Raw genomic sequence first — 24,063 nt, forward strand, 5'->3', positions numbered from 1 at the left:
TAAAACTCCAAGCTCTCTCGAGCAAGAACTCTCTTATGAAGCCCATAGTGAGTCCGTTGGACTCGGAGCCATATATCATCACGCTCTGTTCGAAGGCTTTGGTCTTCGAGCACTGAAGAATTTTGGACCACAAGACATTACACATACAGATAAATTACCTAGATTGACCGCCAAGTCCTGGGGTCTCCTAACCGATTCGTGGTGTCCGTCTAATGAATTTCCAGCGTTACCGATACTCAGCTCGAACTGTATAGGCTTCTCCGTCAACCTCTTGTCTATCATGTTGACGTCGAACATGGCCGCGAACAGGAAGAATTCCTCGTTCTTCTCGAACGCTTGTTCGTTTATGGGAGTCACAGGTTCGATTTCAACCTGAGAAGCCGGTATCGCGACGGTGTCCATGATTTCTGTGCGAATCGATATGAGCATTCTGAAAGTTTTAAAATAAGTTAATACGATGACCTTTATATACTATATCGCACTAGATTGAGAAAATTTTTATGCGAGTTTGAGCCTTTGCTTCTTACTTGAGGGACACATTACCTCGCTCGATAGGACACTCCTTCTCCGATCCCCATGTTGAGGTCGGCATGCTGGTCCAGCAGACTGTAGTCGCGTGTGGAGCCATAGAAGAAGATATAGGCCGGTCCAAATGTTGGCAGGAAACCTGGATCAAGGTCGCATACAAACAGGCTTTACTTTGCGGAAGTGCATGATACACATTATCTTGCTGTACTTCAGCAAGATAATCTGCCAAAACAGACAAACCTGTTTGGTACAGTGCCCGGTGAATAACTTGAACATTGAAGTGCTTGGCTGCCAAATGGCGGGTCCATACCATTGGTTGATCAGTTGGCGCAGGTGCACGCAATTTGTTGATAAGTCGACTTTTCCCACTACGCCGCTTAAGATTCAAGTTTTTTGCTGAGCACTGTACAAGCGCTGATAGCCTACTCGGCGGTTCGTCATGGGTGCCTGGTATGTACTTTTAACTTTTCGGAGTTATATGGATTTAAGCAATTAAATGTTATTCGCGTTAGCGGTGAAGGAAAACAACGCAAGGAAACCTGTATGCCTGATAGTTCTCCATAATGATCTCAGAGGTCGGTGAAGTCTGCCAGTCCGCTCTTCATTAGCGTGGTAGACTATGGCCAAACCCTTCTCATTCTGAGAGAAGACCCGTGCTCAGCAGTGACCAGCGATGAGTTGATCATAATGATAAAATTATCGACTGAAGGAGCTTACCACCTATCGTGTGCGGGATGTCGTACCTCTCTCGCCGTCGTGTGAGATGGTCTTCAGGTCGATGAAGTGCGTGCCGATGGTGTTGGGGTGCACGGGGTCGTCATCGCGCAGCTGGATCTTGATGCGCTGGCAGAGCGGGGGGAACATCTCCGTGAACACCACCTGCTCGTTCCACAGCGGGTTGTTGCTGTTCTTCTTGACTGTTGTACAGCCCTGGGCACAGTTCACGACAGTTATGGAACTTGCAGTAAAACTGCAGCTTCATCTGTCAAATGTAGGCTTTGAAACGATTAGGTGGGTGACATACGTGACATCGTGAAAAAGAGACCATCTTTAATTTCACGTCACCCAGTTAGTGCTCAAGTGCCTAATATTCGATAGATGTAGATCCAGGATCAAACAGAGAGCTCCCTCTAGTTTATGGGGAATGATGGCGCGAAACGTTTCTTACATGTGGATGGAATATTGACAAGATAACGATGGAAACTCGCCCGATATCTTGCAGTTCAGTGGTAAAATGGTGAAGAGGGACAAGGATCGAAAGTTCCCGAGTAAGTAGACTCAGATTAAATATATCCTATGAAATACCGATAAGCTGGCGACCTTACGGCGGTGATGGAGACTGAAGTTCCGCCAATAAAGGAAAGTCTTCACCTATGAGTCTCCTAGTTCGACGATAGAAGGCATCCAGAGTCTCTAGTTGGTACTCAGCGGGGACATCATAAAGGACTGTAGTACTCCATGCACGCCTGTCTCACCTTCATTCCAGCGAACGAAACTTGTACGAAAGGGTCGACGAGGTCATGACTCTCGCCAGTGAATGCTCTCTTGACATTGGCTAGGATTGAGTAGTTCATCTTGGGCAGGCCGTCTGCACGGTGGATCCTGACGATGAACCGGCAACGCTGCCGCTCGATGGACACTCCGTCAGGGAGAAGCAGGTTTCTGTGGCAAGATGGCGGTATTACGCCACACAAAGCAATAAAGATACATGACGCGCAAATTCAGACCTAATATATCGACTGAGAGCGCTATACTGTGCCTCAAGCAAACTGTACGGTATTAACGGTAAAAACGCAGGTGTATGCCTGCTTTTTGGATCTGTCTAAAGCATTTGACTTGGTCTCATAACGTTCTATGGCACAAACTCAACTATGAAACCGGCTCTAGGTCGGAACTGCTGTCCTTGTTAAAGTATAGTATAATTGGTATAGTAATCAATTAAATGTGGTTAAATGGGGTAACTCTTTTAGTGACCCATATGGGTTGAGTTGTGGAGTGAGGCAGGGGGGGCTGTCGTCACCGAGGCTGTTCAATCTCTATATATAAACCAGCTACTCGAGAGGCTCAGCAAAGCGGGTGTTGGCTTATTTGGTTATTATTATATCATTATTATATTATTACTCAGTAATACTGACAGACAGTACTCGTATTTCCCCGGTTTTAAATGTCTACAATATTTAAGTAATATCGATTAGTTAGTATTCAAATGGGAAACCAATCTATAGTTCGCGACAGGTCGACATGGCAATCGGGCTATGAGGCGGAAGGACACCCCGCACACCTGTTATACCTCACCCGCGCTATTCCGCAGCAGGTTAGGTCGGGGGCTGTGCGCGGCGTCCCCGGACCCCGCCCCGATCGCCTCCTCGACTTGTCGCGAACTGTACGTTCGCATGGAGCGCACTAGGCTCACTTGATTACTTCTGATAACAAAACCTGTCTTTTTGCTTTGAAACATTAACGTTATTGTAAATTTTCTTAAACTTTCAGGAGACTGGCAGCATTACTTTCAGGAGCTGGCATACAAAGCATAATGAATAAAACATGAAATAATAAAAATTTAATGTGAAACGAAAGAAAATAGTCTTCTGAACTAGGAGAAGTATTCTCGATGTTTGAGTACTCGTAGTTGAGTTCGCTGTCGAAGCTCTGAAATAATCTATCTATACATATAATTAAAAGAAGTAGCTGGACAATTTCTGTACATAATATATTTATTTTGAAAATTGTGACTTTGTGATTGTGTCACATTGTGACATATATTTATTTTATAATTGTGACTCTACGAGTACCTACCTACTAATGTTTAATTTTCTTTGAATATGACTGTAAGTTCTTTTGCTAATTTATATATTGAATTGTTAAATTTTCTATTGATTAAAAATGATATTTTATGTACTCATTGAAAATGTATTGAAAATGTATATAAAGATAGTTAATTTTGCACGCCATGTCATGGCAGATTGTGATACGTACCTACCTACTTAAAATTTATGTAACATCTTTTTTACTTACAATCTTGCAATAAAGGAATTGAATTGAAATTTTAATCGCCGTAAACATCTTTATCGATATAGACCTCAAAATTTTTTTTTTGGAATTTTTGTCTGTCTGTCTGTATGCGCGCAGCATCACGCGAAAACTATTGAATGGATTCAAAAGAAATTCAGTAGCTGTACCATTTTAACATTATAGTTAACCAGTAGTACCTATAAGCTAGTAACTAGGGTAGTTTTTATCCCGAACATTTTATTCCATAACTCCGTCAAAGAATCGATTTTCACAAAAAAAAATTTAATAGAGGTTGTAACCTAAAAAAAAAACTTAATTTATGTTAGTCTAAACTTAAAGAGCCTCGTCATCAGTATGAAACTGTCCAGAAATTTCCATTACATTATTATTTTACTCTTGTATTCTATTCTATTTTATTTTATTTTATATTTAAGAAATGGGTGTAAAAAAAAAATTGCCTGAAAATAAACTATTATTATATTATTATTATTATTACAGTCCTCTTGGAAATTGCTGGCGTGCGGCCAGTAAAGACCCGAATACAGTCCTCTCTAACGAAAACCTTTCTTGAGTAAAGTAGCAATTTTCGAGCAAGTGGGAGAAAAATGTTTTTTCGTAGAAATGGTTCAATGGATTAAAAATAAATGTCTAATAAGTCAATGGCTATCATTCATCGTTGAACATTGAGTTAGCGAATAACCCCGCAGGTCTGCCCGCATGTGAGCTGTGTACGAGATAACTTCATGCTTCTCCGACTTTTTCTATTCTATCACAATATTTTTAGACGACGAAACCTGTTTTCACGTGTCGCTTGGCTTTGATGGTACTGTGGTAACTAACCTCGGCCGAAACCTCCCACTAGGCCAATAGGAAAACTTTCTCCCTGCGTTGCATTTCTCATTGCTGAGTATCTTGACTACTTTTCACTAAATGGTGAGAAATTTGTTGGGATAATAACGCGATGAAATCCCATATCCTTGTACGTGCAAATGAAATAATGGTTTTTTTTTTATTCAGATACAAGTTACCCCTTGACTGCAGTCACCTGGTGGTATGTGATGATGCTGTCTAAGACGGAAGCGGGCTAACCCGCAAGGGGTAGTTTTTACTTAAACCATATCCCTTTGGTTTCTACACGGTATCGTACCGGAACGCTATATTGCTTGGCGGCATGGCTTTGCCGGTAGGATGGTAACTAGCCATGGCCGAAGCCTCCCACCAGACCAGATTAGAGACTAATAAGACTACAGCGCTTACCACTGCGCCAGGAAGGTCGTCTCAAATCAACAATATATTTTTATGAAATGAATTTATTTCTTTCATGTAGGACAGCTTCAGGACAGGACGCACCGTTTGGGGAAGCAGGGTCGCTATTGCAGGCCATGCGAATCATGACTAATGCTCCCCTTTCCCCTCCAATTAAGCGTAAAGCTTGTGCCGAGAGTGGGTATGACAATAGTGCAACGGGTGGGGTTCGAACCGCCGACCTTTCGGAAGTCCGCTCCTCAACCGTTGAGCTGTCGAGGCAATCTCTCTCCACGGCTAGAGTAGGTATACTGAGGTGTAGCTTTGAGACAATCCCACAATATCTAGTTACCGAGCGCGGCCGGAGGGCTGTAAACTTGTGACAGAAGGCGATGCGACGCGCGACGCCGCGGTGACGTTTATGGAGACGTATGAACACGTGTGTTATTGATTTGCTTTTTATGTGTTTTCTACATAGATATGGTTTTCTACGTACTATTTTTTATGGTGTACATTAAATAAGTCCTCAAAAGCAAAAGTTTTTGCTTTCCAAGTTACGGAACCCTCGGTGGGCAAGTCTGATTCGCACTTGGGCGGTTTTTAGCCCAGCGCTGAGTATGCATGCATTTTGCTTTCCCTAACCCCGGTAAAAAAAATTTGCGTCTTTAAAAGTACAGAACGTTAAGCTTAAAAGCGCTTGTTCGTAACAAACTAACGGAGGCGAATGATATCGCTCAGTGACCCGTCGCATCTGGGTTGAAGCAAAACGTACAGTGAGACGACGCCCAGCATGTTTGCGGACAAAATACCGATAAAGCCGAACCGCCAAGCAATTTAGCGTTCCGGTTCGATGCCAAGTGGAAACCAAAGCGGTGTAAGTTTTAATAAAAACTGCCACAGCCTTTCTAAATTAGCCCTTAAATCTTAGACTGCATCTTCACCAAAGTAGCCCAGTCCGTCCGTTGGAGCAATCCGTCCCCGGGATGTAAACTAACTCTGTACCAAATTTCATCAAAATCGGTTAAACTGTTGGCCCGTGAGAAGCAGATAAACAGACAATCAGACAGACAGATAAGTCCCGCCTCCTGTGAGCCGGTAGGACTGCTTCGTCGACCGACTGTAGGAAGTGTGTCTTTAGGCTGTGCCGCAAGACCAGTAAACGTACAAAACGACGAGGATAATGTCAAAACCATATTGTTTACGTTTCTGTCCCTTTGAGACATCTCTACTTGCGCCCGAGCGTGTTTGTATACATTTCAACTGAGAAGAGTATCGCCAAGGACTTCTTTCTTACATTTTAAATGGAACTGTATTTATTTTGAAGGAGAACCAAGAAAATAAACATACTTAGCAATAAAACGTTTCGAGATCTTATTAGTTGTTGTAAGGGAGCGCCACTACTCCCTATCCTCCGCCTTCTTCATCCAGCCACTTCTCAACGCCCCCTTTCATCAGCCCATCACACCTGAGAACGCTTCACTAGCACGCGGTCTCGAACACTTTATAGCTCCAACTGCTTTGAGAGTTACTACTAATTTTGACATTGTTCTACTTGACTAATTATTGTATTAATTATTATATTTGCATGCCAGAAATGGTTGAATACACTGGACTCATTATATGCTATTTGTACCACCTTTTGTCAGTATTCAGCAAATAAAGAATTTGATTGATTGATTGATTGATTGATTGATTACTATAAATCGATGTACAACAAGATCGCCCCTCCGATAAGCTAAAACTTGCCTAATTCCTTCCCAGCTTGATAATTGTTTAGGCTATGTTAGTGTCTTAATTATCAATGGATATACAGCCCTAAATCTATCATTAAGTAAGGTCGGAAAAGGGATGGAAAGTTTCCTGTCCCTTTCAGTCAATACTAAATGGATAGATCAGAGAAAAAAACCGGCAAAGTTTTACCACTTTGGAAATGTCTCTCGCGCAAACTAGTTTAGAAAAAAATGATATTAGAAACCTTAATATCATTTTTGAAGACCTATTCATAGATACCCCCACACGTATGGGTTTGATAAAAAAAAATTTTTGGGTTTCAGTTGTATGTATGGGGAACCCCAAAATTTATTGTTTGTTTTCTATTTTTGTATGAAAATCTTAATGCGGTTCACAGAATACATCTACTTACCAAGTTTCAACAGTATAGTTCTTATATTTTCGGAAAAAAGTGGCTGTGACATACGGACGGACGGACAGACAGACAGACAGACAGACATGACGAATCTATAAGGGTTCCGTTTATTGCCATTTGGCTACGGAACCCTAAAAAAAAGGGTGTCTGTTATTGTCGGTCGAGGACATTCAACTCACGCTTCGATATCGTCTTCATCTTTTTCGCTCTTAGGCGGCACCTTGATGGTGTCTCCCTTGCCTATCACGCTGATGTCGCACTTGAGGTAGCCCTTGGGGCCGCCGCCCACGTCGTCGGGGTCCGTGAGCAGCGCCCACTTGTGGTAGAACTGTCGATCTGGAACAGAACAGATGGTAAACTATTCCTCATAAGCAGGGATTGCAATGTTGCATCCAGGACGTTCTTTGCTTGCTGGATCCCGCGGCGCCAACCTGCCAAGTGCGAGTCAGACTCGCGCACACGTTCCGTACTCGGGTATACAAAAACTATTATGCGTAAACATAAATAAAAAACTTTTTTAGAATGTAAAGGTATTTCCTTTCATATTATACCCCGCTTGGTATAGTTATCTTATTTTGAAAATTTAAACACATTATTTTTTTTAATGATGTTACTACAAATGTACGGTTTTCAGATTTATTCCTTTACTTGTGCTGTAAGAGCTACCTTTCATGATTCTAGCTCAACGGGATGTACCCTATAGGTTTTCTTGACAGACACGACGGACGGAGGGACAGACAGACAGTCAACAAAGTGATCCTACAAGTTTTCCGTTTTTCCTTTTGAGGTACGAAACCCTAAAACAACCGCAAAACTAACTTTTGTTTGTACAGGTTTACGGTTAATTTCATAAATACTATGTAAGTTTGAGCCTTGGTTTTATTTTTCCTGTAAAATATACATATTCGTAAATCTCTGTTGATCATAACTATTTTAGATTTTGCAATTGGTAAACTTCGAGGAAAAAGGGGGGGGGGGGAGCATTTTTAATTAACCGTCCAAAGTTAACAAACGTCTCTCGGCGTGATAATAATTTGAGGGGGTAAAGTAATTGCGCTCTGTTTTCACTGTATTATTATGAAATTGGAATGAATACCTAGCTAAGCAATGGAAACAGTTATCTGTTGCTTTAATAATATTAGTGCTATTAAAGCAAGTTTTATGCAGAAAACTAAAGTTAGTATACTAGAAGGAACTATGCCCGACATTGCAATGTTCCGGTCATTTTGAACTGGCTTTCAAAAAAGGAGGAAGTCCTCAATTCGGTGCATTTGTTTCCTATGTAGGTAGCTCCTCCACAAATACAATTGTTTGTAGTATGTCCTACATCAATTAGCCCAAGATTTCTGAAAGTTTTGCGTTTATTTTTAAGAGTAGATAAGATAAGACTTTTGACTTCTTTCAATCGATGCTCAGGTATGCATGCATATGCATCGATGTTCAGAGCAATGCATTGGAAAACGTTTAAGGGCTCTAGCTACAGAAATGATGTAAACCAGCGATCATTTGCAAAATTGCTTTTCAGCTCGGGTACTGGGATCTCAGACTAAACTATCTGGAAAATACATAACTACTGGAACGTATACTTCACTAGAAAATGACTCGTAGCTTAGAATCCGTCCAGAACAAGTCTATTATTACTGTATGTATCCGCCTACTTGCGTCTATTCTCCCGTTGTTGAGTGTAACGAGGGCTCTCTCCTTCACTCATCATCATCATCATCATCATCAGCCTGTGGACGTCCACTGTTGGACATAGGCCTTCCCTAAAGAGCGCCACCACACCCGGTCCTCAGCCTTCCTCATCCAGCCACTTCCCGCCAGCCGCTTTATATCGTCGGTCCATCGTGCTGGAGGGCGTCCCACACTACGTTTGCTTAAACGCGGTCTCCACTCAAGGACTTTCCGGCTCCAACGGCCAACGCCTCTCTCCTTCACTCGCTCCATTCAAACCAAACGTAGTTCGTCTCTCATTGGAATACTAAGCAATGGAACTTTGTAGAAACGTTCCGGGAACTAATATCTATGCCTGCGGTCTTCCAGATTTCCGTTAAAATATTCGGTTTCAAAGTTACGCGGTCTTAAAAAGTCACATACAAATCTTTGAGCCCCTGTAATTTTAAAACTACATATTTTTAGAAAAATCTAAAACACCACAGGCACAGATATTAGTTTCTAAAATATGTCTGCAAAATTTCATGGACTTTGGTTGCTTAATATTCACATGAAATTGGGGCTACGATTGTATGGAGTAAGTGACGGAGAGAGCCCTGTTGATCTGAACTTTAGTAGCCTTCTGGTGCAGTAGTGCGAGCTGTGGTCAAGTGGGAGTGGGGGTTTGATTCTTGACAGGGGTCATTTGGAAATTTCTAATTTTTAAATCGTCTTTAATCTGATCTGTGGGCTGTCGTTGTGTGCACACATACCAGGTTGGTTGACTATATGTATTGCTATGTATCGGCAATTCGCGGGTCGTAGTGCTGTTGTCGTTGTGTGCACACATACCAGGTTGGTTGACTATATGTATTGCTATGTATCGGCAATTCGCGGGTCGTAGTGCTGTTGTCGTTGTGTGCACACATACCAGGTTGGTTGACTATATGTATTGCTATGTATCGGCAATTCGCGGGTCGTAGTGCTGTTGTCGTTGTGTGCACACATACCAGGTTGGTTGACTATATGTATTGCTATGTATCGGCAATTCGTGGGTCGTAGTGCTGTTGTCGTTGTGTGCACACATACCAGGTTGGTTGACTATATGTATTGCTATGTATCGGCAATTCGCGGGTTGTAGTGCTGTTGTCGTTGTGTGCACACATACCAGGTTGGTTGACTATATGTATTGCTATGTATCGGCAATTCGTGGGTCGTAGTGCTGTTGTCGTTGTGTGCACACATACCAGGTTGGTTGACTATATGTATTGCTATGTATCGGCAATTCGCGGGTTGTAGTGCTGTTGTCGTTGTGTGCACACATACCAGGTTGGTTGACTATATGTATTGCTATGTATCGGCAATTCGCGGGTTGTAGTGCTGTTGTCGTTGTGTGCACACATACCAGGTTGGTTGACTATATGTATTGCTATGTATCGGCAATTCGCGGGTCGTAGTGCTGTTGTCGTTGTGTGCACACATACCAGGTTGGTTGACTATATGTATTGCTATGTATCGGCAATTCGCGGGTTGTAGTGCTGTTGTCGTTGTGTGCACACATACCAGGTTGGTTGACTATATGTATTGCTATGTATCGGCAATTCGCGGGTTGTAGTGCTGTTGTCGTTGTGTGCACACATACCAGGTTGGTTGACTATATGTATTGCTATGTATCGGCAATTCGCGGGTCGTAGTGCTGTTGTCGTTGTGTGCACACATACCAGGTTGGTTGACTATATGTATTGCTATGTATCGGCAATTCGCGGGTTGTCGTTGTGTGCACACATACCAGGTTGGTTCCACACGGTCGCCACGTCGAGTTTGAAGTTGCCCAGCAGCTTGTTGGCGCGCAGCAGGCGCCTGGAGTGCAGCACCTGCAACCAACAAGCAACAACGTAGTCCAAATGCCACGAAATCGCATGAAGCGATTCGCTTCCTCGTTTCTCATTCCGGCATTCCTTCCGATTTCAATATACCTTCAAGTCAAGAATGAATAGGCATCTTCTAGGCAAGCGCGCTCTATCTTAGGTTGCATCACTTGCCAGCAGGCCTGATAGTCTGATTGCAGCCAAACGCTAATCTATAAATTAAAAAAAACCAGCCAAGTGCGAGTCAGACACGTGTACCGAGGGTTCTGTAGTTCCGTTGATAGCTACCCTTTTACCTTTCATCCTAGGTGCTTTTCAATGTTAACTCTTGTAATTGGAAAAAGAATAATAATTCACAGAGCAAATGCGGTATCCATCGGGAAAACAACTTTTTTACACCTAATTGTTCATGCAATTATTTGTATTTGACTCATGCCAATGTCTAAAGTTGCCTGAATCTCGCGGTATGTCACATGTCGATCTTCCTCAATCAGCTTACGCACAGCATCAACGTTTTCTTGGGTGACTGCAGTTTTTGGACGACCTTGACGGGGATCATCACTGAGCTTGACACGTCCACGTTGAAATTGAGCAAACCAGCGATAAATTGTGGTTTTAGATGGGGCTTCATCACCAAATGCAGAAATCATCCGGTCGACACACTGTTTTTGTGTAACCACTTCGAAAGTCATAATAAATCATCGCTCTAAAATTTTCTCGAGTCAATTCCATTTTCTCAACGACTAAACAAGTTTGACAAGACCTTGTGACAAGACCGAGAATCTTTTTCTAAATAAATAAATGGTATTCGATTTTTAAAACCAAGGAGTTTTCAATTAAAAAGATTTTATTATAACAGGGACAGTGGAAATATTCCATTCCCGATACTTTTAGTGCAGCCTATGTATAAATTTCTCTCCTCGCACTTAAGACCGTGTGGCCTAATGGAAGGTGCCCACGCACTCGAACTAAACTGTAGCTGAAGTGAACGCGTACCGCGTAGCGCGTCACTGCCGCGCGTCGCGGCTGGAGAGAATATCGTGCGGGGCGCTGCCGCGACGCGCAGTTCAGTTGCAGTTCAGTTCAAATGCGTGGGCACCTTAAGGCGTCGGACTTCGGATCGATTTAGATCGTTTAGATTGCAGGTTCGAGTCCTGCCACGGTCTTCATGTTTTTCTTTTATTTTATACTTTTTGCTTTTCCGGGATAAAATTACTATTTGTTACATAAATTATAGTTGCCTATATTAATTTTCGGGACGCAAGCTATCTCTGCTCAAAATTTCATATAAATTGGTTTAACGGATGGGTTCTTAATAATCCCGTGGGAACGCTTTGATTTTTAGGGATAAAAGTCTATGTACTTCCCCAGGATGTAAGCTAACTCTGAACCTTTCATCAAAATCAGTTAATCTGTTGGGCTGTAAAAAGGTTGGGGGACAGACAGACAGACAGACACACTTTCACTATGGATGTAAGCATACGTAGCATGTAGCGCCCGCACTGTCTACGCCGCGCTACGCTGCACGTCATTTGCTTCTACTTACTACGGAATTCGTAGTCGTAGCGTGGTAGCTTGTAATTCAAAATCCGGTTTTTTATTTATTTTAATGTACGCACGTATAGTAAAATTATAATAATTACGTGTTACGGTGTTTTTGAAGTGAGAACTATAGCACGCGACAGGCCGAGATGGCAATCGGGCTCACCCGCAGCAGGCTAGCGCGGGGGACGTGCGAGTGTGCCACCTCAATCGGTCGAGCGGACAGGCCGCGACTATACAGAACAGACAACACGAAACAAAAAAACGACACTAAAACATGTAATATCGGATTTAAGTTATAGTGTTTCGTATTATTTTCACACTTTAGTCAGGCATAAGCCCTTCGTGTCATTTGTTGAAAGTGGAGTCTGTACAATGCATAGGTACAATGTAATAACAGCTGTAACAATGGAATGGAACGAGGCGGGTCGGGTTCCCCGTAAAGTTATTTGCTGAGTTAGTTTAAATTTCATGATATTATGTTAAAAGTTCAGTGTACAAAGGCTCCCCGTAGAAACATCCCCTTTCCCCCACAACAGCTAGATAGTTTGTTTGTTATTTAAAATAAAGCTGCTGTTAGTTGAGTGCTCGTGTTGCACTGATTAGTTGCGCATGATAGAGCTGACACCGCAACAATGCCAGTGTCAGTATTAATGCTAAACATATCTTCTCAGAACTGGGCGCGTTTGGAACCCTCGTAGCTTTTGCTTTAATTTCACGTACTATACTATATCATCTCTAACAAAAAGAGTACTATTGTATACCTAGTTTGAATAAATGATTGACTTTTAAAAGTTTGTTCTGGGTTTGCTTTGATAGTATAATTAAAAATGTAAAAAGTTAAACACTGAACCCGGCTAGTTGCCGCTAGATAGCGATACTTTTAGTAAAATTGATTTTCTGTCGCTTGGTGTATTATTTTAACATCGTACTATATTTATATATATTTTATCAACTCCGAACTTTTTCCTCTTTCATTTGATATCCCACTCGATACAATAGCAAAAAACATTTTTGGAGACCGTCACTTTTTTAGATGTACCTAACATCCGTCAGGTCGATTTTTTTCGTATAATATACAGTCTATGTCACCCGGACCGTAATGACGACTCGATTGACCTCATTCATCAGAATCGGCTCCGTAGTCCAGGCGTTACAGTGACAGACAGACAGACAGACAGACAACAAAGTGATCCTATAAGGGTTCCGTTTTTCCTTTTGAGGTACGCAACCCTAAAAATGAAGAAGTACCTTAGAAATTCCGGAAATTCCACCCTTTCACCGATTTTCATAAACTCTTGCGAGGCCGAGGCCAGCCAGTTTCACAACAAGGGGAAAACAAATCTTTCGCATAGTTACCGTCATTAGTTCAAGATCACTCACACTCGTAAGATTGCGCTGATGAGTGTCCACTCAGAGAGGGAACCGAGCGCGTCATATCACAACGCAACGTCAGAGTGAACTTCCATCGGGCTGGGGTTATTCAAGGGGCGGACCAACTAATTGCTAAAAGGCTGGCAACGCATCGGCGCTTCCTCTGGTGCTGCAAATGTTCTTGGGCGGCGGTAATCACTTAGCATAGAATAGAATATATTTTTATTCAAATAAACTTTTACAAGTGCTTTTGAATCGTCTAAATAACCTATCACTGGTTCGTGCTTACCATCAGATTCGTATTTAACATCTGGCGACCCGCCTACTCGTTTGCTCGCTATTTTTTATATAAGTGAAATAAAATCATAACCTTTCCTTTCGGCTTTGCCGTAGTCGGGTAAAAAGGAAACTCTCGGATTAGAACTGAATCGACATCTATCAAATATCTTAGTTGACTACAGAACCCTAAAAAGATTTCTTGTATACATTTCTCTCGCGTCGTGTTCCCCACAATCAGGGTGGGGCCGCCCCGCACATCCGCACAGCCCCCGCGCTGGCCCCTGTGCGGGATAGCGCGGGTGGCGTGCGGGCGTGCGGGGCGATTGCATACATTTTGAGAGGACAACTTAGGTTCAACGCGTAAAGGTTGTCGGGGTGGGGCCGCCCCGCACATCCGCACAGCCCCCGCGCTGGCCCCTGTGCGGGATAGCGCGGGTGGCGTGCGGGCGTGCGGGGCGATTGCATACATTTTGAGAGGACAACTTAGGTTCAACGCGTAAAGGTTGTCGGGGTGGGGCCGCCCCGCACATCCGCACAGCCCCCGCGCTGGCCCCTGTGCGGGATAGCGCGGGTGGCGTGCGGGCGTGCGGGGCGATTGCATACATTTTGAGAGGACAACTTAGGTTCAACGCGTAAAGGTTGTCGGGGTGGGGCCGCCCCGCACATCCGCACAGCCCCCGCGCTGGCCCGGTGCGGGATAGCGCGGGTGGCGTGCGGGCGTGCGGGGCGATTGCGTACATTTTGAGAGGACAACTTAGGTTCAACGCGTAAAGGTTCTCGGGGTGGGGCCGCCCCGCACATCCGCACAGCCCCCGCGCTGGCCCGGTGCGGGATAGCGCGGGTGGCGTGCGGGCGTGCGGGGCGATTGCGTACATTTTGAGAGGACAACTTAGGTTCAACGCGTAAAGGTTGTCGGGGTGGGGCCGCCCCGCACATCCGCACAGCCCCCGCGCTGGCCCGGTGCGGGATAGCGCGGGTGGCGTGCGGGCGTGCGGGGCGATTGCGTACATTTTGAGAGGACAACTTAGGTTCAACGCGTAAAGGTTGTCGGGGTGGGGCCGCCCCGCACATCCGCACAGCCCCCGCGCTGGCCCGGTGCGGGATAGCGCGGGTGGCGTGCGGGCGTGCGGGGCGATTGCGTACATTTTGAGAGGACAACTTAGGTTCAACGCGTAAAGGTTGTCGGGGTGGGGCCGCCCCGCACATCCGCACAGCCCCCGCGCTGGCCCGGTGCGGGATAGCGCGGGTGGCGTGCGGGCGTGCGGGGCGATTGCGTACATTTTGAGAGGACAACTTAGGTTCAACGCGTAAAGGTTGTCGGGGTGGGGCCGCCCCGCACATCCGCACAGCCCCCGCGCTGGCCCGGTGCGGGATAGCGCGGGTGGCGTGCGGGCGTGCGGGGCGATTGCGTACATTTTGAGAGGACAACTTAGGTTCAACGCGTAAAGGTTGTCGGGGTGGGGCCGCCCCGCACATCCGCACAGCCCCCGCGCTGGCCCGGTGCGGGATAGCGCGGGTGGCGTGCGGGCGTGCGGGGCGATTGCGTACATTTTGAGAGGACAACTTAGGTTCAACGCGTAAAGGTTGTCGGGGTGGGGCCGCCCCGCACATCCGCACAGCCCCCGCGCTGGCCCGGTGCGGGATAGCGCGGGTGGCGTGCGGGCGTGCGGGGCGATTGCGTACATTTTGAGAGGACAACTTAGGTTCAACGCGTAAAGGTTGTCGAGGTGGGGCCGCCCCGCACATCCGCACAGCCCCCGCGCTGGCCCGGTGCGGGATAGCGCGGGTGGCGTGCGGGCGTGCGGGGCGATTGCGTACATTTTGAGAGGACAACTTAGGTTCAACGCGTAAAGGTTGTCGGGGTGGGGCCGCCCCGCACATTCGCACAGCCCCCGCGCTGGCCCGGTGCGGGATAGCGCGGGTGGCGTGCGGGCGTGCGGGGCGATTGCGTACATTTTGAGAGGACAACTTAGGTTCAACGCGTAAAGGTTGTCGGGGTGGGGCCGCCCCGCACATCCGCACAGCCCCCGCGCTGGCCCGGTGCGGGATAGCGCGGGTGGCGTGCGGGCGTGCGGGGCGATTGCGTACATTTTGAGAGGACAACTTAGGTTCAACGCGTAAAGGTTGTCGGGGTGGGGCCGCCCCGCACATCCGCACAGCCCCCGCGCTGGCCCGGTGCGGGATAGCGCGGGTGGCGTGCGGGCGTGCGGGGCGATTGCGTACATTTTGAGAGGACAACTTAGGTTCAACGCGTAAAGGTTGTCGGGGTGGGGCCGCCCCGCACATCCGCACAGCCCCCGCGCTGGCCCGGTGCGGGATAGCGCGGGTGGCGTGCGGGCGTGCGGGGCGATTGCGTACATTTTGAGAGGACAACTTAGGTTCAACGCGTAAAGGTTGTCGGGGTGGGGCCGCCCCGCACATCCGCACAGCCCCCGCGCTGGCCCGGTGCGGGATAGCGCGGGTGGCGTGCGGGCGTGCGGGGCGATTGCGTACATTTTGAGAGGACAACTTAGGTTCAACGCGTAAAGGTTGTCGGGGTGGGGCCGCCCCGCACATCCGCACAGCCCCCGCGCTGGCCCGGTGCGGGATAGCGCGGGTGGCGTGCGGGCGTGCGGGGCGATTGCGTACATTTTGAGAGGACAACTTAGGTTCAACGCGTAAAGGTTGTCGGGGTGGGGCCGCCCCGCACATCCGCACAGCCCCCGCGCTGGCCCGGTGCGGGATAGCGCGGGTGGCGTGCGGGCGTGCGGGGCGATTGCGTACATTTTGAGAGGACAACTTAGGTTCAACGCGTAAAGGTTGTCGAGGTGGGGCCGCCCCGCACATCCGCACAGCCCCCGCGCTGGCCCGGTGCGGGATAGCGCGGGTGGCGTGCGGGCGTGCGGGGCGATTGCGTACATTTTGAGAGGACAACTTAGGTTCAACGCGTAAAGGTTGTCGGGGTGGGGCCGCCCCGCACATCCGCACAGCCCCCGCGCTGGCCCGGTGCGGGATAGCGCGGGTGGCGTGCGGGCGTGCGGGGCGATTGCGTACATTTTGAGAGGACAACTTAGGTTCAACGCGTAAAGGTTGTCGGGGTGGGGCCGCCCCGCACATCCGCACAGCCCCCGCGCTGGCCCGGTGCGGGATAGCGCGGGTGGCGTGCGGGCGTGCGGGGCGATTGCGTACATTTTGAGAGGACAACTTAGGTTCAACGCGTAAAGGTTGTCGGGGTGGGGCCGCCCCGCACATCCGCACAGCGCCCGCGCTGGCCCGGTGCGGGATAGCGCGGGTGGCGTGCGGGCGTGCGCGGCGATTGCGTACATTTTGAGAGGACAACTTAGGTTCAACGCGTAAAGGTTGTCCGAGAGCCGTATTTATACAAATTCACTCGAGGTAGCCTTCTAGCAACAGATCGTATGACATCGAATGAGCCAAATATCGAACTAAATATACACTAGATAAATTCATAATTTTTTACTCTTTTTGACGATTCTGATCAATTTTAAAAATAATTTGACATGATAGACTAGCGTTTGACTGCAGTCAGAGCCTGGACGATGCCTATCATTTCTGATTTGAAGGTACCGCAATTACAAATGGAGGGACAACTGATCCTCTTCATTAATCAAGATGAGTATTCACAAGTCTCCGGCATGCAAGCTCTCATACTTCTCATTAATCAAGATGAGTATTCACAAGTCTCCGGCATGCAAGCGAGACATACTTCTCATTAATCAAGATGAGTATTCACAAGTCTCCGGCATGCAAGCTCTCATACTTCTCATTAATCAAGATGAGTATTCACAAGTCTCCGGCATGCAAGCGAGACATACTTCTCATTAATCAAGATGAGTATTCACAAGTCTCCGGCATGCAAGCTCTCATACTTCTCATTAATCAAGATGAGTATTCACAAGTCTCCGGCATGCAAGCTCTCATACTTCTCATTAATCAAGATGAGTATTCACAAGTCTCCGGCATGCAAGCTCTCATACTTCTCATTAATCAAGATGAGTATTCACAAGTCTCCGGCATGCAAGCTCTCATACTTCTCCAAAATCAGTCCAATAAGAGGGGCCGTGAAAATATAAGACAGACAGATACACTTATAACACATATTACTAACCTAAGTTTGTCTATACTTGTTGATGTACACACAAGATGAATAAACTACTTTTCTTTCTTTCTTTCTATATTACCCGACAACGGCAAAGCCAAAAGGAAGGGTTATGATTTGTACAGTCTATGTACAGATATGTACCTATGTATTATGTTTCTATCAGATTCTTTGCATTCCGATGTAGCGGCTAAACTACTGGGCCGATTTCGATGGATGAAATGTCAATCGATTCTTTGTTGTGGTCCGGGTGACATATGTCTAGGCTACATTTCGACCATCGAATCGACCAGACGGAAATTCCATCCAAAAAAGTGAGGGTATCCAAAACATTTTTTTGCTATTGTATAGAATGTGGTGTCAAATTTAAGAGACAGTTTTGACTTCATACATAGTAAATATAGTACATGTTCAAATACACCGAGCGGAAGAAAAACGATTTCACTATATCTATCGCTGTCTATCGGCAGCAGTTCGCGGGTAGTAGTCTGGTTTTAGTACTGCTTATTATATTTATATGGAAGTATAGTTAGCCGCCATGCCGCCGCTGGGTAAACGTTGAATGAGCCGCGATATACCTCCTCAGGAGATCTATTGAGCGCACTTTGACTTTGCTCAGACTTAAGAGGGTTCTCTCCGTCACTCGCTCCATACAAACGTAGTTCGTCTCTCATTGGAATACTAACCAATCGTACTCAATGAATTTTTGTAGAAACGTTCCGGGAACTAATATCTATGCCTGCGGTTTTCCAGATTTCTGTTAAAATATTCGGTTTCAAAGTTACGCGGTTTTAAAAATTCACATACAAATCTTTGAGCCCCTGTAATTTTAAAACTACATATTTTTAGAAAAATCTAAAACACCAAAGACACAGATATTAGTTTCTAGAATATGTCTGCAAAATTTGATGGACTTGGGTTGCTTAATATTCAAATGAAATTGAAACTACGATTGTATGGAGTAAGTGACGGACAGAGCCCTGTTAAAACGAGACAGCGTTATACCGCCGCGCCGGCGGAAATCTGTCGCGTTATAACTGAAACTTAATTGTGAGCAACGTGAAAGTGCGCTGTATAGGTGTCAGCTTTAGTGGTGATAATGTGAGTGCACGTTCACTTATTAGTACATTAGCTTTATGGATTGCATGGCTCAGCAGATTCAAGGCAAATTTCGCATTGCGTATTTAATTAATATGAATACATTAGTTATAGGTTCAGGTAAGCATACCTACTGCCGACGTGCTACAAGGTAGGTACCTACATTAATTATTGATTTGATACGTATAATCATAATGTTATGTACTTACCGATAGTGTTATAATCTTGTCGAGAAGCATGATGGGCGGCATGTGGAAGTCGAAGACGAAATACTGTGGACAAGAGAACTAGTTAGTACCAGAAACGTATGGGGGTTTCTATACAGGAGTAGTGAGTAGCTATGATCCTACGAAGTAAGGTCTTTAAGTAAGGAAAATTATTACTAATGTGTGATAGTAATGTGTATACATATATTTAAACATTTTCAAATTAAAAATAAAACCGACTTCAAAAACCACAAGCACTAAAAAGTAATAAATATTTTTTTTTGTTTAGTTACACGTGTAATGTACCTAGGTATGAAGTCGAGCGAGCATAAAAAAACAAAAAAATTAGAAATCCAAAAGCTCGACCGACTTCATACCTAGGTACATTTACACGTGTAACTAAACAAAAAAAAATATTTATTACTTTTTAGTGTACATTACAAAAATAAAAGATTCCGACGAATTGAGAACCTCCTCCTTTTTTTGAAATCGGTTGAAAATGTAAATATAGAATAAGAAAATTAGTAAGTATGTAATTAAAAACTAGTGGTGATATAGAACAGTAAGTAAGTATAAAGTAGATATATAAACACACGTAAAATTAAGTATTGTAAATAGGATAAGTGTTTTAACTATGTATAGTGTTAAAAATGTAAGATGTAAAATAACTAGCAGTAAGATAAAATGTTATTGCATGAAATTTTCAGTAAATAAATGAAGGCTATATTATTATTTATGATTATTACACACGTGTATAGTCACGGAGTGGCCAAAGGTCAGTAATAATTGATGCATAATAACATCAGGAATACTGATCAATATGTCGATGTAAAAAGCGCTGATAGCCTGTAGTGAATAAAATGTCTGCCACCTAAATAGGAGTCTGGGTTTCGATCCCGGGCTCGACTGTAGCTAATAGGAGTTATGTGTTTCTAAGCAATTATAAAAAATATCGTAAGTAAATCTGCAGACCTGAGAGTTCTCCAATAATGCTATCAGTGGTGTGAAGTCTGGAAATCCGCACTTGGCCAACGCGGTGGACTATGCCCGAGCCCTTCTCATTCGTAGAAGAGTCCCGTACTCAGTAGTGAGCCGGCGTTTCGTTATTCCATGCAATTAACGTATGGATCAATCTGGAGCAATAAGTGGAGCAATGTGGAGCAATTATTTTGCATGTAACATAACTGAAAATTTTCAGTATTGCCGTAAATTGCTTCATGTGGTCGTGACGTCATAATTGACTAAATTGCCTGGAATTGTGGAATTCGAACCGTCAAAGAGATTCAGAAATCCTTGTGATGTGAAACAGGCGCGTCTTCATTGTAGACTGTAGAGTCTTAATTTGTAAATTGTTCGACAATTATAAAATCGCTCCGTTTCGAACTCCGCTGAAGTTTACCTTTCATCATAATAATTGCCTGTATTATTTGCCGATGGCTGGAATATAATAATGAACGTATACCGGTAGAGTCGCCGACCGACTTTCTCTCACTCACTAGCAATCCGCCCCGGCTTCGCATGGCTAGTACAAAATATGCCACAGGATTCATTTTCGGTAGCATTTTTGTATTTCACTAGCTGATGCCCGCGACTTCGTTCCCGTGGATGTAGGTTTTTAAAATTCCGTGGGAACTCATTGATTTTCCGGTATAAAAAGTAGCCTTTGTGTTAATCCAGGGTATAATCTATTTTCATTCCAAATCCATCCAGTGGGTTTTGCGTGAATAAGTAACAAACATCCATTCATATACAAACTTCTGTGTTTATAATATTAGTTATTAGTAGGATGTTTCGGTTGTGTTATACCTATTTAGTTTCGTCATCAGCATGATCAATCCCTCTCCAGCCCACTACTGAGCACGGTTCTCCTCTCAGAATGAGAAGGGTGTAGGCCATAGTCTGCCACGCTGGCTCAGTGCGCAGTGGCAGACTTGGCATACCTTACAAGGCATCTCAGGCATGCAGGTTTCCTTCGCCGGCAAAGTAAGTAATATTTCATTGCTTGAAACGCATATACTCGTACCTAACTCCAAAAAGTCAGAATTGCGTGCCCGGGATCGAATCCCGACCTCCCGAAAACAAGGGTGACGTCTTAACCCGTTCCGTACCCGATGTGTGCCCACCGGACCCTATTCTAAGTCCGTCCGTTCGTCCGTCTGTCTGTCTATCAGCGGCCTGTATCTCGAGGAAACTCTTTACATAGTTTAATTATGGCATTTAATTAAAGTTTTATACAGCTAGAAATTCTACATATAATATTGTCTTAGGATAACTATAACAAAACAAAACAATGGAGACAAAGCATTCTCCTTGTACCTAGTAGCTGTACTCTCATTGTCTGAAACGTAGCTTATTATTACTCTTAACAAGGTAGTCTGTAAAAGGTACCAGAGCTGAAGGCCTTCTCGGTATCAAAGATAAATAATGGCACATCATGAAAGAAATAACCTATTAGCCTTTGAGTTAGCTATTCTAGATCAAGGTAAAAAACCTACGAAGAGTAAATAAATAAAGAATAATTTAATTTATTATAGAATATAACACGGTATTATAGTCTATGTCAAAAATAAATTATGAAATAGAGGGTCTTCTAAAATACGTAAAATCTACGTCCTTTGTCACCGGAACATCCTTAGAAGATGTAGACTTTCACAATAAAATTGTGCACTGTGGTATTGTCACAGCTTGGATATCCAAAGGGGAAATTGCTGCCAGCATCTTTTTTTTCTAATAAAATCAAACGAGTAGGCGGATCACCCGATGTTAAGTGATTGCCACCGCCCATGAACATTTACAGCACCAGAGGAACCGCCAATGCGTTGCTGGCCTTTAAGGTATTCGATGGTCCATCACTTGAATTCCCCATGTTGTAATCTAGTGGGAACACACAACACCGCCTTTTGGATTTCGGAGCTATTGAGGCTTGAAGTGGGTAGATGAGAAAGGCGGAGGATTGTGTGTGGTGGCGCGTTCTTGGGAAGGCCTATGTCCAGAAGTGCACGCAAACAGGCTGATTGATTGAGATTTAAACCTATGAGCAGCAGTTGGTTGAAATTGCTACTTTTGCGGAGTGGAAAACACCCCGTGACATGCGATTTTTGAGTGTACCGTGTGCCTTAGAACATCAGTACAGGGAGCAAGTGAACGCCGAAAACTTGCTAACCCGTATGGTCAATGGTGTCAAGCGAAGAAGAGTGGCACAGATACGGTCAGATGCGGAGGGCATAGTGATGAGAAGGGAGGACCGAGAAAGACAAGAAAAAAGGGGAGAGAGGAACTAAAGGGTCAGCACGAAGTAACGTAATAGGTATGTCCATGCTGATCTCGTAGAGGGGGAGTAATGATGTAACCACAAATTCACGGTTTTCAGATTTATTCCCTTACTTGTGCTACTAGACCTACCTACCTGCCAACTTCTAGGTCAACGAGAAGTACTCTATAGGTTTTCTTCTTCTCTCTGGGCTGGTTTCCGCACTTAAACTCTCTCTAGGTTTTATTGACAGACACAACAAACGGACGGACAGACAGACAGACAACAAAGTGATCCTATAAGGGCTCTGTTTTTCCTTTTGAGGTACGGAATACAGTTGGTCGAGCGGCAGCTCTTACCTCGTTGTAGTAGGGGCAGTTGGTGCTCTCCTTGACGCTGGTGTAGTTGCGCACGTCGCCCACCTGCACGCACACCACGGGGTCCATGTTGAGGCCGGCCAGCTGCCGCGCCTCGATGATGGTGACGCACACCTGGAAGTCCGCCGCCTTCAGCGCCGACGTTCCCGCAGCGTCCACTATACTCATCCTGTAACTCTTACCTCGTTGTAGTAGGGGCAGTTGGTGCTCTCCTTGACGCTGGTGTAGTTGCGCACGTCGCCCACCTGCACGCACACCACGGGGTCCATGTTGAGGCCGGCCAGCTGCCGCGCCTCGATGATGGTGACGCACACCTGGAAGTCCGCCGCCTTCAGCGCCGACGTTCCCGCAGCGTCCACTATACTCATCCTGTAACTCTTACCTCGTTGTAGTAGGGGCAGTTGGTGCTCTCCTTGACGCTGGTGTAGTTGCGCACGTCGCCCACCTGCACGCACACCACGGGGTCCATGTTGAGGCCGGCCAGCTGCCGCGCCTCGATGATGGTGACGCACACCTGGAAGTCCGCCGCCTTCAGCGCCGACGTTCCCGCAGCGTCCACTATACTCATCCTGTAACTCTTACCTCGTTGTAGTAGGGGCAGTTGGTGCTCTCCTTGACGCTGGTGTAGTTGCGCACGTCGCCCACCTGCACGCACACCACGGGGTCCATGTTGAGGCCGGCCAGCTGCCGCGCCTCGATGATGGTGACGCACACCTGGAAGTCCGCCGCCTTCAGCGCCGACGTTCCCGCAGCGTCCACTATACTCATCCTGTAACTCTTACCTCGTTGTAGTAGGGGCAGTTGGTGCTCTCCTTGACGCTGGTGTAGTTGCGCACGTCGCCCACCTGCACGCACACCACGGGGTCCATGTTGAGGCCGGCCAGCTGCCGCGCCTCGATGATGGTGACGCACACCTGGAAGTCCGCCGCCTTCAGCGCCGACGTTCCCGCAGCGTCCACTATACTCATCCTGTAACTCTTACCTCGTTGTAGTAGGGGCAGTTGGTGCTCTCCTTGACGCTGGTGTAGTTGCGCACGTCGCCCACCTGCACGCACACCACGGGGTCCATGTTGAGGCCGGCCAGCTGCCGCGCCTCGATGATGGTGACGCACACCTGGAAGTCCGCCGCCTTCAGCGCCGACGTTCCCGCAGCGTCCACTATACTCATCCTGTAACTCTTACCTCGTTGTAGTAGGGGCAGTTGGTGCTCTCCTTGACGCTGGTGTAGTTGCGCACGTCGCCCACCTGCACGCACACCACGGGGTCCATGTTGAGGCCGGCCAGCTGCCGCGCCTCGATGATGGTGACGCACACCTGGAAGTCCGCCGCCTTCAGCGCCGACGTTCCCGCAGCGTCCACTATACTCATCCTGTAACTCTTACCTCG

The 24,063-nt window shown here is 46.0% G+C and overlaps 1 protein-coding gene across 1 annotated transcript in view; it reads right to left on the minus strand.

Annotated features, from left to right (window-relative positions):
• LOC123879781 (otoferlin-like) overlaps window positions 1-24,063 on the minus strand; it is a 59,403-nt gene that overhangs the window by 15,087 nt on the left and 20,253 nt on the right. The window contains exons 5-11 of the mRNA XM_045927679.1: window positions 19,054-19,116; window positions 10,374-10,458; window positions 7,111-7,267; window positions 2,004-2,190; window positions 1,272-1,458; window positions 544-667; window positions 159-430 (exon numbers count right to left, since the gene is read on the minus strand). Of these exons, the coding sequence (XP_045783635.1) occupies window positions 159-430; window positions 544-667; window positions 1,272-1,458; window positions 2,004-2,190; window positions 7,111-7,267; window positions 10,374-10,458; window positions 19,054-19,116 (1,075 nt within the window). The remainder of the gene's footprint in view (window positions 1-158; window positions 431-543; window positions 668-1,271; window positions 1,459-2,003; window positions 2,191-7,110; window positions 7,268-10,373; window positions 10,459-19,053; window positions 19,117-24,063) is intronic.

The sequence above is a fragment of the Maniola jurtina genome, chromosome W (assembly GCF_905333055.1).
Source record: "Maniola jurtina chromosome W, ilManJurt1.1, whole genome shotgun sequence".
Lineage (NCBI taxonomy): Eukaryota > Metazoa > Arthropoda > Insecta > Lepidoptera > Nymphalidae > Maniola > Maniola jurtina.